At 40.6% G+C, this 19,966-nt stretch overlaps 2 protein-coding genes across 3 annotated transcripts in view; both read right to left on the minus strand.

Annotated features, from left to right (window-relative positions):
* mphosph8 (M-phase phosphoprotein 8) overlaps positions 1–19,966 on the minus strand; it is a 30,177-nt gene that overhangs the window by 6,925 nt on the left and 3,286 nt on the right. Inside the window, 5 exon segments of the mRNA XM_061841302.1 lie at positions 16,113–16,201; positions 16,550–16,666; positions 18,508–18,768; positions 18,840–18,933; positions 19,379–19,965. Of these exon segments, the coding sequence (XP_061697286.1) occupies positions 16,113–16,201; positions 16,550–16,666; positions 18,508–18,768; positions 18,840–18,933; positions 19,379–19,965 (1,148 nt within the window).
* Positions 1,647–15,307, minus strand: LOC133512056 (uncharacterized). Of its 2 annotated transcripts, XM_061841299.1 has the most exons (4): positions 14,738–15,307; positions 11,011–11,057; positions 8,386–10,513; positions 1,647–7,992 (listed from the first exon to the last, which is right to left on the minus strand). In XM_061841299.1, the coding sequence occupies exons 2-4, from the start codon at positions 11,014–11,016 to the stop codon at positions 6,707–6,709; spliced, it is 3,420 nt and encodes a 1,139-aa protein (XP_061697283.1). In that variant the 5' UTR covers positions 11,017–11,057; positions 14,738–15,307; the 3' UTR covers positions 1,647–6,706. The 2 variants fall into 2 exon arrangements, with proteins under 2 accessions (XP_061697283.1, XP_061697284.1); XM_061841300.1 differs by lacking the exon at positions 14,738–15,307 and having other exon boundaries at positions 11,011–11,728.

The following is a 19,966-nucleotide window of genomic DNA, read 5'->3' on the forward strand; positions in this document are numbered from 1 at the left end:
CAAGGGGGCACTTGAGTGGAAAAGGTAAGAGTGAGACCGGTGCAATATATGTGTTTTGCCGGTATGTTTTTTTTCCAACTGGCCCTGTTAGCGCGGCACTAGCTACTGTGTTACTGCCGCATCTCAGTGATTTCGTTTTTTTTTTTTTTTTGTTTTAGCTGTGCTATTGACTTGCTAATGTGTAGCTGCCGCGGCTGTTTTTTTTTTTTTTTTTTTTTTAAACCAGCCCTGTTCGTGCTACCGTGTTGTTGCTATGTTAAACTAAGCTAAGGTATTAAAACTTTGAAAACGCTTTCTGTTTACCGTCTTTCTTTGGAAATATCTCGTGTTTCCATGTGGGTTTCAATGTGGGCACTTGCGGCTTTTACACAGATGCGGCCTATGTATGTACCAAATGGTCTTTCCTTTACAAATGTACTGGGCGAGGCTGATAATCAGGTGCGATCTGTAGGGCGGAAATTACGGTATCTATATCCTGCAAACAAAAAATAATGGTGAACTGAGCAAAAAACATCTAACAGGTTGGCCAAGGGTATCAACAGCTGTTGATGACCGAAACATTGCGTGAGCTGTGAAGAAAGAGCCAAAGATAGCACTCGGTCACATCATTGGCAACCTCCACAGGTCAGGGGTGAAGGTGTCACAATAGAGTTTGAAGACTTTGAGAGAAGAAATAAGCAGGCAATACCACAAGAGGCAAACCTCTCATAAGCAAAAAGAATCAGAAGGCGGTTGGATTTTGCAAGAAGTATAGAGATGAGCCATAAAAGTTTTACAACAAGGTGTTATGGACTGATGAGACTTAGTTTAACCTCTACACCAAAGTGATGGAAAGGTCAAAGTATGGAGACAGGATCTGCTTATGATCCAAAACACACGGGCTCATCTGTGAAGCAAGGTGAAGGTAATCTCAGGGCTGCTTCTGAAACAGGCTCGCTTGTCTTTACTGGTGATGTAACCAATGATGCTAGCAATAGAATCAATTTTGAAGTCTACAAAACCATTTTGTCTGGCAATTTACAGGGAAAATGCATCCAAACTAATCGTGAGAAGCATCATCATGCAACAAGACAATGACAAAAAACACATTGCGTAAACAACATAGGACTTCATCACGGGGATAAAGTGGAAGGTTTAAGACTGGGCAATCAATCACCAGACCTTAACCCAATAGAGGATGCATGTAGACTGAAGGGAGAAACACCCAGAAACAGACAAAAACTGAAAGAGACTGCAGTAAAGCCCAAGAAAAGCATTTCAAATGAAGGTGAACTCACTATGTCACAGGCTTGTTGCAGTTACTACAAGTAAGGCTTGTGCCACCAAATATTAAATATTCAGTTCAAGTAAATTTGTCTGTTCCAATAATTTTGCTCACTTGAAAAGTAGGCGGTTTCAAACAAAAGCTTCTCTGTACTTATACATATTTTCATTTTAAAGACATTTTCATTGCGTACTACTTTTTTTTTGTACTGTAAAGCTTTTTCAAGACTTTCTTTGGTCAATTTAGTAGTAGTAGAGTACCTAAGGGGCAGAGCTTGACACACAGATGCACAAAGTATTTTCACGTCCAGAAATGCAAAGACAAAAAAAAAAAACAAAAAAACAAACAAACAAACAAACAAAAAAAACAGATCATAGGCCTGTTGAGACAAAAAATGTTTTATTGTACAAGCACAGATTCTAAGTTCCTTACGATACATCATAAAAGGCATTGACTGGGGAACACGTGGTAACTAAGACCAAAATTGAAAAATAGGACTTCTTTTTTGATGGATATTAACAGCAATGTTGGAAGAACGTTTAAAATGTCTGGACAATACTGGAGAAGTTTTATTTTTACGGTAAACGATAAACTACAACAGGATAGACTGGAGGAGCTCTGTAATACATTTCTGGACAAAACAAATATAGATTGTGAGGGTTTTCATTCGTATTGAACAGACTTATCCAATGTACAGTACGTAATACCAAAAGAGTGACCCTTCAGGTCATATATCGGCGAATTGGAGCTCGATCTTAAAAAAAAAAAAAAAAAAAAAAAAAATACGACCCATGCAGGACTCAAGTTTTGATTAGCTAATGAGACTGCAAAAATTTATCGAATAATTCTATTATTAAAAAAACAAAGTCAAACCAAAATCTCTGCCTTGAAGCTTTGCAGGGATCATTTATCCAACCAAACTAATGTTACAACAAGTGCCATGAACTACTTTATGTAGACAGAAATTAAGATAGTAAACCACGACCGAGGGGGGGAAAGTCTATCAGTGAAAAAAAAAAAAGTCCCACATTTTGGGTCATTTCACACTTGCAGCTATCGTGCTAAAGTTCTCTTTGGAATTCGGTATTACAAACACAGAAACTTCCATATGATGTAGGAGGTCCCCTCGTGTGTGATTTTTGGACAACATTCTACAAGATATTTATTTTGTTTGGAATGACAGCCAGTGGGGGAAAATTTAGAGGCAATGGTTCTAAATTCACTGTTATTGCTACGTTTTGTGCATGCATCGCTCGGACTGTACTTTGCTTATTTTACTTCAGGCACCTTGTTGGTCAGCTAAGGTGTATGGATTTTGTGTAAAGCAGATGGCTATTTATTTATTTCGCCCATCGAATTTGTGATAAATGTATCAAACTGAAATAGAATGAGTGGTTCCCTATATTTCCGCTTGCATTATTTGTAATATATTTTACTGTTTATTTGAGCAAGTATAGTAAGACGTTTTGTTCATTTACGGCAAGTATTGTATTTGTTTACGCAGTAATTATTGTATGATTATTCTCTGCTACAGAAACAAAATAATGTTCAGTGATCTTTTTACATATGGCAATGGGTCGCCCTCGACCGATTGTTAGACTAAAATGTCATTTTCGGTGGGTCACCAAGTTGAAAGCGCAGGAAATAAAGAAGACATTCACTAAATGTAAAGAAACACTGAAAAATACAACAAGACGACAGACGATCTGATGGGCTAAAACAGCATTGGCTCATCTTCAGTGGTGGCTTGGGCAAAAAACACTTTTGGAAAAAATAAAAAAGCTACCTACTAAAGATTCGAAAAGGAAGATAAAGTGTAACATGTACTGAAACAGCACATTAAGGCCGGAAGCACAACATAACATTGCGTTTAGTTAATTTAATCAGTTAATAGCCAGCCAACTATAAACCCTTATATGCTGATGCCCACATCACTCACCAGCCCAGGCCCCGCCTTTTAAAGCTTTACTCACACAAAGCCACAGATGCTACAGTAAATTAGCGTCCAAGGATGATGACCGCACGTGGAGAAAAACAATACTTTACCTACACCTCACATGCGCATTATAGTGTTTAAAATGGAAAATCAATTCTGTGATTTGGTGATTAAACCGACAAGATAATCTGTAAAATACTTCATTCACAAAATATTCATTCAATAGCTACAACCATAGTGTTTATACTAAAGTCCGGCATCGGGAACTGGGATAACCGTAACACACACACATATATATATATATATATATATATATATATAAATATATATATTTACACACACACACACACACACACACACACACAGACACACACACACACAATAACAGTAATAATAATAATTAATTAAAAAAAGTATTTGGGAGGTTTGGTTGTGGGCCAGTAATAATCAAATCTTGGGTATCTAATTTTCCCAACCACTGTAGTATTTTCTCTTTCTCACACAAAATACACAAAGTAAAAAAATTATTCTACGTAGTTCTTGTACAGGGCAGCATAATAAAGAGATTATAAACATGAACATGGGTTCAAGTATACATATTACTACCAATACAGGGGCCATCTACAACATAAACCTCATAGCTAAATAGGTAGAAATGAACATCAGAACCAACTGGTGGCTAAAATGGGGGGATGAAATTCTCATTTACATTTGGTTTTGAAAGGAACATATTAAAACACGGAAAACAATTTTACGCCTTGATCGCACTACGAGATAAATTTGGTTTCTCACAATTGCACAATGTCAGACTCCTACCATAAACCCTTTCCATATCTTGGTCAGACTGGCAACACTACACGATGTATGCAGATACTACTGTACCTGTACTACAGTTCTTTTGCATTTGCTGGACTGTGTCTCATCAAATTATACACTGTTGGAGAAGCGCAACCCGAAAATGTGTCGCTGGACAATGCTACTAGATACACCCGTTACCGTGGTGACCACAACAGCAATGGATCCTGGCAATGTATTAAGTGTGTGTGTTGTCAACCTCAAGGTGCACTGTCAGAACATTGTCACCAATATGATACACTACACGGTGGATATTCCCCACCGCCTCCAAAATTCTACTAGGCTTTTCATTGTGTTATTGTAGGGGCTGTCGTAGCGCCAAATTGCTGGTCGTGGAATATGTACACTATGACAAATTTTGTCGTTCATGACAAAATACGTTGGGCCCGATCTGGGAAAACACCTATAATAGCTAATCAGCCTAATATCGGGGCTAAAATCATGTAGTCTGATCTAGGCATTACACATTAAGTGTACTGCAATTCCCAGCCTACAGAGCGCACCTGGTTATAACCCTCAGCACACATAGAGTTTAACGCTAGCGCTGCGCGAGCTTTAGGACGGCACTAGCATTAACACGGGGCTAGTGTTAGTGCTAGCATTAGTGCAGCGTTAGCGTTAAACTCTGTGTACCGAGGCTTATAACCAGGTGCGCTAATGCTAGCTCCATGCTAACGCTAGCACCACACACTGTAAACTGCAGGGTTGAAAGCGTGTGAAAAAATTCACGGCTTGTCGGCCGGAAATTACGTTATATGCAAACTCCACAAGCGCAAGAGTAGAAATGCTTTCAGTTGAAGTCATTTCGTTGGTAGGGTTAGTTCAGAGGGAGGTTCAGTCGACTAAACCAGAGCTTGACACAGCAGTCTGCAAGTGTTATGCAATGGTGGAAGTACATTTTTTGTAAGAAACGTAGCCTCTTTAAAATATAAGAGCAGTGACATTTTTAACCGTTTAAAACACATTTTAAACATGTATTGGAAAGAGAAATGAACTTTTGGTCACTGTTATGACGTCATGCTATTTACCAGGGGTGTAACAGGATCAGATTTTTGGGAGGGGAACACTGAGAGGGGTACAAAGTTCTTGCATGGAACAAATTAGGTAAGGGACAGGTTAAGCCATTTAAAAAAAACAAAACAAAACAAAGTCCGCCAGCTCAGCCTCTGGCTAGCAGCTGTCTGGCTAAATGTGTTTTTTGATGGTATCTCATAAGTGTTAAGCCGTTAATACTTGTTAATTTTCCGAAAAAGAGAAAAAAAAATCTTATAGGGGGTATGTTTACCATGGTCCCGAAGGGAGTTTTACAAATGCCGCGTAACAGTTTAGTCTGCAGGGAAGCATAAGAGTACAGCATCAAGAAGGCACACTTTGTTAAACACCCTAGTTGTTTTTTCCGTTTTATATTCATGGGTCAAAAGAAATTTTACATTAACATTTACTGTAATCATCAATTTACAGCGAATGGAACAAAACTAGTTCAGGGTGTACTCGACCACTGCCATACATTGATGGATGGGTGACAGACATTTCATCAAATTAAAGGGGTCCTTGGTTAATGATGCTGTCGACAACTGTACTATTTTTTTTTTTTTTTTTTACAAATTTTTAAATTCATTTTTAATACAAATAGTGTATCTTTACTTTACTACTGTGCTGGTGTAGGTTAGTTACAGACTTTACAAGGTTCTGATTTATGTATGAATTTATGGGATTGTAAACAAAAACTGTATAATGTGAAATATTTAATGTGCATCCTAGGTTGGATTTGCATTTTTTTGAAACAGACATTCTTTGAAAACGTGTCAAACTCAAGGCCCGGGGGCCAGATCTGGCCCGCCGCATGATTTTATGTGGCCCACGAAGGCATATCATGTGTATCAACGTCCGTGATTTTTTTCAAAATCTGTACCAAAATTTCAAATTGCCTTATTCTATATGATAACGGTGAAATATTGCAAGGATTTGTGTGTTACCAAACATCATGAACAGTTATTACCAAACTAGTTCATAATTTAATGTGTAAATATGATGAGGCAAACGATTTTCATGGTTTCTCAGTCATAACAGCCCTCTGAGGGAATCTGTAACTACAATGTGGCCCACGCAAAAAAATAGTTTGACACCTGTATTTTAAACTGTAAAGAAATGTATTCATACAGGGAACATGTTGGGAAACAGAATACAAAAAAAGAAGAGCTCAGTTCCGAGATAGAGGTGTAACTTTGTGGGCACATATTGTGCAATTGTGATATTTAACTATCTATACATGCAGTTATGTTTTTAGGTGCTCTAAAAGGCACTTTGAACATGTAAGCGACACATACTGTAGCTATGTTTGAAAAATGTTTTTTTTTTTTTTTTTTTCCAGAGGCTATTTTTGAACATCGGCAGTGTACCAATGCAATTAATGCTCTTTCTGGTTTGGAATCACTCCCTTAAGTGTACCCAATGTAAACGGAACTGTCACCTTAAAACCAAGACGTGATTTTTCGTTACACCCCTATTATTTATGTAGTGGACGCAGGTATTGCATGCCATTCACGCACCTGATGCAAACTGTAGAGTGTGGTACTCGAGATCTGAATGTTTGTATGTAGTTTTTAAACTTTTGCAATAACATATTACATGTTAAGTTAAGCTAGCGCTATTTACAGGGACAGATATACAGGACCGTCCCACTCTGCATTTGATGCTGGAGTCTGGAGTTCCTGTTTAGGTTGTTCAGTGATCACAGGCAGAGCTGCCGCGAGGCCACGTCTCTTCATGGACTGAATGTTATTGTGGACAAAATACTTGACTTCCCGCCACGTGCGGCTAGTCAAGGCCGGCTCTGCTGCCAAGCATGCATCGCAGTCCTTTTTTCCCGGCACCTTGAGCAGTTTGCAGAAGTCTCCAAACTGTCGTCGGACTGCAGCCTGCTCCTCGGTGCTCCACAACCTTTTGTGCCTCTTTTGGGGTTTGGCAGTAGATGGGCTTTGTTTGTGTGGTTGGTTTTGGTGAGCAGGAAGTGGTGGGGAAGCCCCATCGTGAATGCTGACTTTCTGGACTGTTGGGACAACCTGCGCTGTCATGGAAGTCGTCGGCTGACTGGTCGGGTAGGGAGGGGCGTTGGTGTGGTTGGGTGCCGTGAAGGAGGACACCATCATCGCGTTTCGGTCGCTTAAAGTTGAGGAGAAGGTCGGGACAGAGGGCAGAGTCGGGGAATTTAGTGTCGTGAATGTGGGAAGCATGGAGGTGTTGGGAACACCATAACTTGGAAGCATAGTAGAGTTTAAAGACTCGGCATAAACTGGGGGAGGCATATTTGAGGTATTTGCCGAATAAGGAGGAGCCATTGGATGGATGCTGTCCGTTTCGGATGCATACATGGGCGACATGAGCGCACTGGTGGTGCTGAGTGGCGTGAACGTGGGTACCACTTGAGTGTCGGTGGCGTTCAACGACGTGAACGTAGACATCATTGGCTGACTGGTGTGGACCAGATTTGGACTAGGAGAACACAAAGACATGTAGCTTAAAGGCATCTCTGGGGTGTATGGATTTGATTCTTGTGGTAGCATGGACATGGAACAATTTACATTTTCTGTCAAGTGGTCCTGAAATCTCGAAGACAAACTACAACCTGTCGAACCGTTGTCCAATTCTGTTCTTTGGACTTCCTCTACCACTCTTTTGGGCTTTAGAGCTCTGGTGTTAGCTTCCCCCCTGTGCTGGTTACTCCGTCTACGCATGGTCTGGATGCTGTTGTGCACATAGTTTTTCACATCAGTCCAAGATCTGCCACCCAGATCCGGTTCGGCAGTAATGCAGGCGTTGCAGTCCTTCTTCCCGGGAACTTTCATTCTTCTTAAAAATTCACTCATGTGATGCCTGACGGCAGCCTGCTCACGCTCGCTCCACGGTCGCCTTTTCAGAACAGTTTTGGATGGACTTCCTACAAAGAAGAAAGCATCACGTTGTTATTAATATTTGAATGTCTAACACAAAAACTCCCCAGTGGTGCGCACCAAATCTAAGGGTGTATAGCTAATAAAATTTGGGAAAGGATGTTGCACAAGGTTAAAAAAAAACAAAACAAAACAGAATACTTTTTTACTGTGAGCGGACATTTCTGATTCCAAAATAATGATGTACAAATCTTGCAATTTTTTTTTTTTTTTTTTTAATCTGAACCATCCAATTATTTTTCAGATTATCTCAATGTTGTCATCTTTTTAGTGAAACATTTTTTGGGATGTTTTGGTAGGTAAATATTTTGTAAATCAAAATCGCTCAGTGGAAATGTAGTTAATCTATGCAATGCCAAAACAAAATAAGTGATGCTCACCATTGCTGGCTGTGTTAGCTGGAATTGTTGGTCGCATGCGGTCTAACTGGAGCAAGTGTTTACTAGCCTCCTCCAGGTGCAATGAGTTTTTGGACAAGGCATAGCACTCCTGAATGGTCTTTCCGAGCAGCCTGGCAACTTGATCCAGCTCACCTTGGCTGAGGCTCATTAGCTGCCAGCAGCAGGCGATTTGCTCCCTTAGCGCCGGTGACAGGAGCGCTTCAGGGTTCTTCACGCCACATTCTACAGCCGCCCTCCGGAAGCAATCAAGCCCTCGGATGAAAGAGTGTCCTTCAGTCCGGGCAAAGAGGTAAGGGTTGCTTTTGGAAACCCCAACCTCTTGGCGGCTTTCCACCAGCAAATCTAGTGACGAGGTCATCTTTTCGGTGAGCAGGACCAACATATTCCTGCCAAACTGACCTTCCAGTTCCACCCGGCTGAAATGGCCACTGACCTCCAGCTCCAGTTTGGAGCATTTCTTGATTTGATCAGCTGACGGAACAAAGACTCCCCCAAGCTTTTTCCCGGCATATGTTTGCAAAAGGAGCCGGCCAATGTTGCCTACGCGTGCTCTGTTGAAGAGGCAAATGTCGGCCAGTGTGGCCTCACACAGCTTCTTCCAGTTGGCCACACTGGGATTGTACCTCAGCTCCCGCCTGGCTGCGTCCCCCTCATCAGCAATGAACCTGTAGAGTTTAATCAGGTCCTCCGTCACACTGGATGCATTAACCTCTGCCTTCCGAACGTCCGGTTTGGTGGATGATGACGATAGCAACCTGCGAGAAAAGCGCTCGCTCCATTTGGTTTCCACTAACTGAATGAAGGCTCTCACCTCACCCTCTGTCAGCCGATCTTCGGTCATGCAACTCTCGCCAAAGGCTATCTCAGCAGCCCGTTTCAAGGAGTAGCCAATTTTGGAGACCAGGGAAAAGGCTTTGAAACGACTGCAACTGGGGTCGAAACCGCTGACTTTCTTGGCACCCTCCACTGCCAATTCAAACCTGGACGGGAGACACAATTGGTGCAGGTAGTTCACACTGCCGTCCAGCTCATTGATGGCGATCATGAACCTGCCCAGCTGCCGCATTTTTTGTCCAATGTAGCCAAACTGAGATTTGTCGTAGTTGTACTTGGCTGACAAGGCGCTGCCGTATTTGCAAATGAGTGGATCGTGGATTATGCGCCGAGTGATGTCGTCCTGGTGCATGGTGCGGATAATTTCCCTGCAACCGTCAGTCGAGAACTTTGACATGGGAAGCAGTTGCGAGGTGGGGCTTTGTCCCACAGATTCCACATTTGGAATTTCAGGGGATTTGTTGTCACCTTTCCTGGCTTTGCAGGACTGCTCATGGCACCACAAGTCGGTTTTATGGTAAAAAGTATAGCACTGCTGGCAGGGGAGAAAGTCCCGCATGCATATTTTAGGACTCTTCACCTCTGTATGTGTGTGGTCATCTTTGTCACCAACCTTTCGGAGAGCTTTGGCACATTGTTCATAATTGCCTTTGTCGCGGATTTGGTCCAGCAATGTTTGTCTGATTTTGGAGCCTTTAGGAAAGTGAATGGCGTGGGCCACATCGGTTTCCTCCGCGTGTTTCTTCTCCAAATGCTTTTCCAGCTGGCTGAAAGACATCTGGCAGTAAAAACAAAAGTGCTTTCTACTCGGTTCCTTCTCCTCATCAGTACTGGATTCTGTATGGAACATCTTTCTGCACATTCTCTGACTGGTTCGCGTTGGCTGTCTGGCTTTGACGGTCTTTCTCCGGCAGCTTTTTGTCATTCTGCCATCGTCTTTTGTTGCCTCCCCGGATGAAACTGATGCTAAATTGTTTGTCTTACTCCCATCTGGTTTGACATTTTCTCCCACTTGGTCACAGTGCCTTGCATCTGCGGTTTGGTTAGGAACATCGAAGCTCAACCTCAAATTGCTGACTTTTGCATCCTCTAGCTTAAAAGTTTCTGTTCTCTGATCAGAACTATGCTCGGATTCAGGCACGCCCTTCTGGAAGGTTTTATCCATGTCGGCACTCCTGCCCTCTTGTGTACAGTTTAAAAACTGCGACATAAAAATCCCATCCCTCTGACTTCTCTTGTCAAATGACCTCTTCTGACCCATTGTAGTACATGCCTGCAAGAGAACAAGTAGATGTGTAAGACTGGTCACCTAAATCAACCCCTCCCGTGTCTTGGAAACGGGTCGCTGGCACTTCAACAATCATATGCACATGTTCCTGCAACCGTGTGACGCACCAGCACCTTGGCAATGCCCCGCAAACACTAACATCCAAAGCTCATCCAACCAGGCTCACTTGATGTGACCAAAAATAAATCAAACAAAAAAACCCCACCAGACCTTTAGGAATCATCAGCAGAAAGACCACGTCACCCATTCAAGGACAAGTTATTGGTTTTATTAGATCAAGCAGCACGGTCCAACTGATAAGCTCGTCAATGGCGTAATTGGATGTTGATGAAATGGACAAAACATTTGCGTGTCTTGTTTTATGTTGAATTTTAACACCTATATGTTTTAAAACATTAAGGGTGATTGCCGCATGGCACATGTGCTATATGATTATGAAGTTAATATAAGTGTTCTCATAGCAGTATATATATGGTGTGTACCTGCATCTTGTCCACTTTCTTGAGTGTTCCTCAGACATCTTGGTCACCTGAAAACACAGACAGCATCAACAGTTCCTACAGACCACCACGGGATGCAAATGTACCGATAGGAATTAAGGAAATAGCATTGAGTAGGATTAGCTGCTTTAAATATGGCTAAAAGCTGACAGTTGCTGACTGTGAAACAGATTTGAGTGCTATCAGTCATGCAAGACATGGGAACCTTGCCTTTCAATATGCAAATGTGCTACATACTATCCATATAGTAACAGCGGGATGTTTAAAAAGTGAGTAAAGCACTCATTCCTTAAGAGAAAGTGAACGAAAAATACTAAAAGTTAGGGATGCATAATAACTGCCCCACCGATAACTTATTGCTTCTCCAAACTGTCATTTTTTTAACTGTTTATATTCTGGGTCTTTAAAGGTCAGATGACCGATGTGATGAGATCGGTTAAAATTCAAATTTGCATTATAATAGATAACATCCAGGTAATTTCCAGTAAGTTTTTAACCATAGTTTCGGAAACATTTTTGGTTTTTATGACATGTATTGAGCCTTCCCCGAACATACCCAAAGCTCAAGACCCCGGTGTATGGTTACTCTATCTATCACAAGGTCTGACAGAAGTTACGTTGCAATTGCCCAAAACATCGCACTACACACTACAGGTAATGGTGAGCAACATGTTGGAATATGTGGAGAAGGATTTCAACATTCAGGAGGACCCAACTCAACTTGGCATCATCAAAGCATATGTTTCAGCCAATCAGGAGACCGGAACCTGACAGTGAAGACAACGAGCAGCCAAGTAGCAGCTGTACCACAGAAAAAGTGGCCACTTGCTCTATGTGACGGCATTACGGTAAAAACGGAAAGCTGTCTCAAGATCAGAGCAAACTGATAGTTGCAAAACATAACGATGGCACTGGTTACACCCACATAACTAACCTTCTGAACTTTTCAGTGAGCACAGTTGGGGCAATAATACGCAAGTGGAAAGCCAATGACACCACGATAAATTTTCCTCGATCAGGTACTCTTCATACAGTTTCTGACAGAGGAGTGCAAAGAATATTCAGAATAGCTGTCCAAGAGCTTCAATAAGACTTCAAATCTGCAGGTACTGTTTTCACACGGAAAACAGTGAGTAATGGACTCCACCTCCATGGGCTGTATGCACATTCACCATGCAAGACCCTTGTTCCATGCCCAAGCATATGAAAGCTAGTTTTAAGTTTCCTGAACAACATTTTGACAAGCCAGTAAAATACTGCAAGAATATAGTCTGATCAGATGAAAACAAGATTGAACTGTATGGATGCTGTAATGCACACCACATTTAGGAGAGAAATCACCCTAAAAACACCATACCAAGAACATGATGGTGTAGGGCTGCTTGGAGGTCGACTCCATGCCACACAGATGTAAATGTCAGCTCAGTGATTCACAGGAAAGCAGAAATGACTTGTGAAATATGGGCTTTAATAGCGGTTCACAGGTGCTCTCCATGCAATTCAGATGTAAAACATTTTGTCAAAACTGTGCTTACAGTGGAAGGCAAAGGTATATGAACACTAGATTGTCATATTGTCTAAAAAGGCACAATTTTAGCCAGCTGTGGTACCTCAGTCGAAATGCCAGCAGGCACTGTGTAAAAATATTACATCAACAAGAGGCGAACAAGAAAAGGACACGAAGATGAATGTAGTTTCATGTCCAACAGATGCAAGCTGTGTGCTGTTCAGTAAAAAGTGATTAAAAAAGAAATACAAGACTGATTCTTTAGAACAGTACATTGACTAAACAAGAATGTAATGAAGGAAGCCCAGAGAGTGCACAACCGGCCCTCTGTGAAATTATCTGTGATTGCTCGCAAATCTAGCGGCTAATGCTTGAGAAAACAAGCAGGCATGATGTCAGGGCACATAGTTCCCACAGTTTGAAATGTATTTATTTTTACAATAATTTGCAACCTTGTTGTTATGTTATTGTCGTTTCTGTGTATTTTACCAACAGTTTTTGGAATGTGTTTAACTGTCACATTTATTGTTTATTTATGGTGTTCAGTTTTTCTTTTTTTTTATAAAACCATTGCATTAGGCAGATTAGTTGAACACTCTAAATTGCGCCTAGGTGTGATTGTGAGGATAGCTGTTTGTCTCTATGTGCCCTGTGATTGGCTGGTGACCAGTTCAGGGTGTACCCCGCCTCCTGCCCCGTGACAGCTGGGATATGCTTAGGCAACAGCACTCCCACGAGAGGAAATGGCGGAGCGAAATTGGAAGGGAGGATACCCGGGCCCCGTGGACGCCCAGGCGTCGCCGCCGGGTTGAATTGGTGTACAGTTTTTCTTTTTTTATAAAACCATTGCATTAGGCAGATTAGTTGGACACTCTAAATTGCCCCAGGTGTGATTGTGAGTATGGCTGTTTGTCTCTATGTGCCCTGCGATTTCCTGGTGACCAGTTCAGGGTGTATGCCTCCTCCTGCCCGGTGACAGCTGGGATATGTTTAGGCTACAGCACTCCCACGACCCTCGTGAGGACAAGCGGCTAAGAAAATGCATGGATGCATTAGGCAGTGTGTAAAAGAGTGACCTCCTGGTCAATTCCTCTTCATACCAAGCCCATCAGGGTGTTAAGTGCTAAAATTTTATAATCCTCAAGAAAGGTTTATTACCCATACTGTGGGACTTTTCCTCCTGATTGATACCCATTGTGAACACCAGCACCATGGGTAACAAGTAACAGCAGCACCATGGCTGTAACATTTATAGTATGCTGCAATTGGGGGAAAAAAACTGATAAGCAGATGTAGAAATAAAAAGAAAAATGTACAGTGTTCCCTAGTATGTGCAGATGAAACCCAAGTTCTACTGTTTGGGATGACCACGCAACACCATGTGTGGAAGAACCAATGGCAAGGTACACAAACCTTATCCAACTATGATTGTGATTATGTGGGACAACCTCAAGATAGTTATTTACACCAGAAATCCCAGGAATCTAGCCAAACTGCGAAAGTTTTGCAAAGTGGAATGGTCCAAAATTCATCCTAATTGCTGCGTACGTTTCATTTCAACCTACAAGAAACGTTTGGATGAGGTTATTGCTGCTAAAGCAGGATCATCCAGTTATTAAATCCAAAGGCTCACTTACATTTTCCTCTCTGTCCTGTAAATGTTATACGTTAAACATAATTGTGTGGTGTTTATTCCCAAAAAAAAATCAGAATCTGAAGACTACATTTTAATTTATGCAGAAATTTAAGAAATTCCATGAGTTCATAGTTTTTCTTCCTACTGTATACTGTACAAGTAAATATGAGGTTGCTGATTCGTAGGACTGAAAAAAAGGAACTGTGGAATGTTGTCGAATGGTCCTGGACTGCAATAATAGAACTGACTTGACGCAGCACGGATACAAAGCAATTCTCCAAAATCCTAATTATAAAAGTAAATCTCAATTCAGCGATTTAGAGAAACATTTTTCTGTGAAAATAGTAAATCTTTGGCTTTGAGGAAAAGCAAGTTTTCTTCACTTTCTCTTAAGGGAATAAGTTTTCCTTCATATTTTTTAGCTTTATGGCTTTTTTTTTAATAAGAGTAATATTGATCTTAACACAAACGCACAGATTACAAGACCCTATTGTCAATGGGGAAAAAAAACGAACTATTCAATTTAAACTATTAATAAAAGAACATGAAACGGCCAAAGCCCTTACCTGGGATTGTCACAATGAAGACATTCCTTGGAGAACGTCGACGGAAAAATGACAACTTCACCCTAAAATGTCCTGTGGGAATTGTGGATTTGGCCTAAAATGTCACATTCAGACCATATCTTCCTCTGTCAGATGAGCACATTTTGATTTGTCCTCAGACACGAATCATGGAAAAGTGCAAAACATTGATCATGAAATTGCTGCAAATGACCAGTGTCGATAATGCCAATAAAAAAAAATAAAAAATAAAAAAAATCACCCAAAACGCCGCTTTGAAATTGAAGTAGGTGCGTTCAATGTTATTAATGCCATATTTGAAAGGACAAAATGCTAATCTACACCACTAACACACACATACACACGGGGCAACCAAGGTGCAAAGTGCTGAATAGACTTACACTAATGTATTCAGAGAATAGCAGAACAATGATGGCAAAGATAATCAGCAGTAGTAAGCTTAAATAGTTATTTTAGTCAGTGTATGTATGCAGCTGCCGATATGTGCCTCAAAAGTGAACTACCACAAAAAAATGTGATGAAAGAAAAATATATAAAAATCTAAGTAAAACAAGAATAAAGACTAAAAATTAAACTGAGAAAAAGGAAATTTGAAAAATATCAAAATGGGAAAGAAAATAAAAATCTGAATACAGACATACAAATGTGGAAAATAAAAAATAGGGGAAAACCTTATGACAAATATTCAAAATTGTGTAAAAAAAATCATAAAAATACTGTATTATACTATAACATTATGTATTAGGTATTATAGTAAAATATTTATTGAAAAATTGAAAAATGAGGGGAAATTAAGTTTGGAAAAATATCCTGACAAGTACAGAAAAATGTGAAAAATGTCAACATTTTTGGGAAAAATGAAAAAAGTATGTATCATGGATAAGAAATAAACATTCCAACAAAAATACAAAGGTGAGTGATTTTCTTCTTTAAAAAAAAGGGAAAAAATACACTAATTTTTAAAATAAAATGTATGTAAAAAAAAAAATTACAAAGAAAAAATACAAAAGAAAATTTGAAAATATCCAGGGGAAATATTAAAAAAAATACATAAATATTGTAGAAAATTGAAGCATATTTTGGGGGAAAAAATATGAAGCAATGGAAAAAAATAAAAGCAAAACATAACTGAGGAGAGAAAAAAACATTTAGCCCAAAATGCACTAATATTGGGTAAAAAAAAAATGCTAGACAGGAAACAAGTATTAGGCAAACATTTAAAAAACCCAAAATAAATGTGCATTGATTTCCCCATATGGTTCACTCCTACATTTAACACCATAATAGAATGATCAGAACAACACAATGAAATTAACACTTTGGTTTGTTTTGATGTTACTTAGTGGATAAATCTTACCTCCTGGTCCAAGTTGTATTCCTCTTTGGAATTGAGGGCTACTTTTACCGCTACATAGTCTCCACTTTTCACTGCATCCCTTAACTCACCTGCGGGGGTAAGGTGGGTGGTTGTGTTGGTAGGGGTGGGAGGGGAGGTGTAACAAAAGTGTTCTCAACATCGCCATTAACGCATAACAGTAATTCCAGATCATCGGTGCTAGAAACATAAAGTGAAATAGGTAGAATGCTAACATACGATCATTTGCTAACATATGCAAGAAACCAACCAGAGTACAGAAAAGAAAACTATCCCATTGACTTTTGGCCTCTAAGTGCATTAACTAGGTAACAATTTTACATCCTACCATGGAACTGGGTGATATTTCAAATGAGAACTGATCAAAAGATAACATACTAAAGGTAGCATGCTAACAAAAAGCGAGTGGAAAGACTCACTGGTTGATAATGGAGGGCCTGACAGGATCTCATCATCTCCATTCAGATGTTTCTGGAAGTCGTCCAGCGTCATCCAGTCCAGGTTGAGATCCATTCCCAAACTCAATGTGGCTGGACCTTTGTTTGTTTGTACATGTCAGGAAAAGTTACTTTTCACACAAAACTATTATATATTCCACAAAATGATTTACTTTTTTTGAGAGCTTTTAATTAATTGCCAAAAGTATAAGTTTGTAATCATTGCAGTGATTGAAACTTTTAAAACAAAACTGTTAACACGAACATAATTCTGTATGGAATACATACTATGGCGGGAATTATGGTATTGATTAGGGGTACCCTGATCTAATCTTTGAGAATAGAAAACTGCAATTGAAACGGTAAGGTCAATCCCTTTTTTTTTGTATACTGAAGACAATTGGGTTTCAGATCAAAAGATGAATATGAGACAAAAGTAAAAAATTCCATCTTTTATTTTAAGGTATTGTTAAGTTTGTACTTGTATTGTTTTTCAAAAAACTGTATCACAATCATTAATAAAAATCATTGTGCTAGGGTTGATGCAGTGATAATATAATCTCGGGACAGGCGACAGGACACGCTTGTCCTGGTCCCTGTAACTGTCAGAACAGAATCCTTCAACCAACTAAAATAATTGCTCAATGATTGCACAACATTCTAATACTGTTGATAACACATATTAAAGTCTTAAAAATATAAACTAACACTATTTATTAAATACTGCAATAAATATTTTTGCATAAAACATTTGTGCATGGTGCAATTTATCCACTATATTACACATCCTTGGCCTAGCCTTCAAAAGAAGCATTATGACTCATCTCCAATCCGAAAAAATCCATAGTAGCTTTATTTGCCGCGTTGCTGTGGAACACATCATTCATGACTTGAAATACTTTTTTAATCCCAAGAGTTTGGGTTGTGCACCGCAGCCTCTCCCCCTCCATTCGGCTACAATCCGTAGTATCTTTCACGATGGCATCAGCTGGGTATCAAAACAACGTGAAATCAAACTAAGAAGAAACGGGCGTAATGGGCACATTTAAAAAAAAAAAAAAAGCGAGCATTTCAATTGTGTGCGGGCTCCCGTTTTTATTTTATGTCCCCATGACGCTCGTATTATGTAGTTAGAGGTCACGTTGTTTTGATTACCACCCTAAAGCCATTGAGGTGAGCTGTTGTTTCGGACTGCGATACGACTTTCGGGTTGCTGGCATCATCCGTGCGAGTGAAGACACATTTCTTTTAAAAGAAGCTGCACAACTAGCCGTTGTAATCAACGTTTTTTGTCTTAGTTTAAGTTAAAACAAACTCACGGGCAGTTGTTCCTAATCTTTGGTGCAGTAGCAACAAACATGCTACGCTATCATAAAATGCAAACTCCTCGAGGAGGTCATAGAGTTCAGGTTGGGGGCGCACATTACCATAATAAATATAAATGTGTAACATAAGACATCGAATACCATATCGAAATGTATATGTATACATTTTTTTTTACCACTATACAGTATCTACCTGTATATGACTATACAATGTGAATGTATTTTTAATCCATACCTAAATATAATGCGCTCTATCAACTTTTTGAAAAGATTTTGGGAGAAATTTGCGCATTATTTTCGTGAAATTATGGTACATCTAGATGTGTTAACAGAGGACAGAGCACCACTCAACTCAAGGCTGCAAAATCGGTATTGGATCGGAAGTGAAAAAGTCGGATCAGAACATCGCAAGTATTATTTCCCAGGAATGGAACTTGATTATACCTTGCATTATTATGAGTGGAACTTTGTATTGTTTAACAGAAAAGGTACTCTGGAGTAATAATCAGGAGTGGAACTTTGTATTACAAGAAGTTGAACACTGTATGGAATAGTAAAAAACTGTTTTTTTTTTTTTGTTTTTTTTTGGTAATCATGACAAGGAGTGAAACTTACCAGATTTGTCAGCGGCCTCCACCGAATGCTGGTCCATATGGTCATCAGACACCATGAAATGTCTCGGCTCACTGTCCTCCCTTCTCTTCTTCCTGTCGTCCGTCTGTCCTTTCCTGTCCAAGCCGAGCCTGGTCTGGCTCTCCTCGGGTTTATCCCGGCGTTCACGGGAATCCTTCCCGGTCCTCGATTTGGCCGCGTTCTCTCCTTCCAGTTCATTGGTGTCCAGGCTGAAGCCGTAACCCTGGCCTGGTCTGGAGGTGGCTGGGGATTGCGGGAGACGATTTGACATTATTTGGGACATACACGAAAATTAAAGACTACACACACTCTACCTTCAGACTGCTTAGGCCTTTCTATCTTTTCTGCTTCTTTCTGTGTGGAAGACTCTTTGAGAGGCTTGGCAACCTTGTCAACCTTTCCAAGGACCTGAAAGAGAACTTCGTATTAGTTAAAATTGTTGCATGAAAAGTACTGAAAATTTAGATAACCACAAGAGGAACTTTCGACAGAATTTCAAATTAGCTACCAGGAGACGAACTCTGTATTAATTAACAGGAATGAAACTTTGTATTAAATACGTAAAAGGTAACAATGATTGTGATGTGAGATATATTGCAGCCTGAGGTCAACTGCATCCATCTACCCAGCTCCAAAGTCTGGGGCTTGCTCCATCTATCCTGCTTTGTGCAAACTACCACGACTTACCAGAAGTGGAACTTGTAAACTGAAAATTAAATAGCAGGTGTGAATGTTTGTATTAATGACCAGGAGTTCAATTTAGTATTAATGACCAGGGGCAGAACTCGTCATGATTATTAAGCTTGACAGCAAATTGACGTGTTGACTGAAAAATGTGAGTAAACTTAGATACCTTGGAGGGCTTGCTGGCGCTCTTATCCGACGGCGGCCTGCGGGGGGCTCGATCCTTGGCGTCGCAGTCGCGCAAGAACTCCTCAAAGAGGTTGGTGGAGCCCTTGGGGTCCTCCCTGCCTGCCTCATCCTCCCGGGGCTTGGTGGCAGGGGCAGGGGCAGGGGCCAGGGACCCAGCAGAGGAGGCAGATGAGGGCGCCTTGGTGGGCGGTGTGGCCTCTTGGCTTTTACTCTTGGACTTGCGGTGCAGACCTGAACTGTCGCTGGAGTCGGAAGAAGGTGGCCCGGCGTCGTCGCGGACTCTCGAGGCGGTCAGTGTCTTCAGCTTCAGGAGACTGCTCTCCTTCATCTTGCTCTTCTTGTCTTGGATGAGGTCTTTGATGCCCTTCAGTTTGACATCGGGCTTCTTCTTGGGCTTGGAACGGTGCTCGTCAGAGCGATGCTTCTCCTTCTTTGCCGATGAGTCTGACAGGCCTTCACTGAGGTCCTCATCTGAAGACATCAAGTTGTACTCTTTCCTGGCTTTCTTCTTCTTGGACTCCTCAAAGCTTCTGTCCTTCCTGTGCTTGCCATCTTTGCTCTTGTCCTT

Source organism: Syngnathoides biaculeatus, chromosome 14 (genome assembly GCF_019802595.1).
Source record: "Syngnathoides biaculeatus isolate LvHL_M chromosome 14, ASM1980259v1, whole genome shotgun sequence".
NCBI lineage: Eukaryota > Metazoa > Chordata > Actinopteri > Syngnathiformes > Syngnathidae > Syngnathoides > Syngnathoides biaculeatus.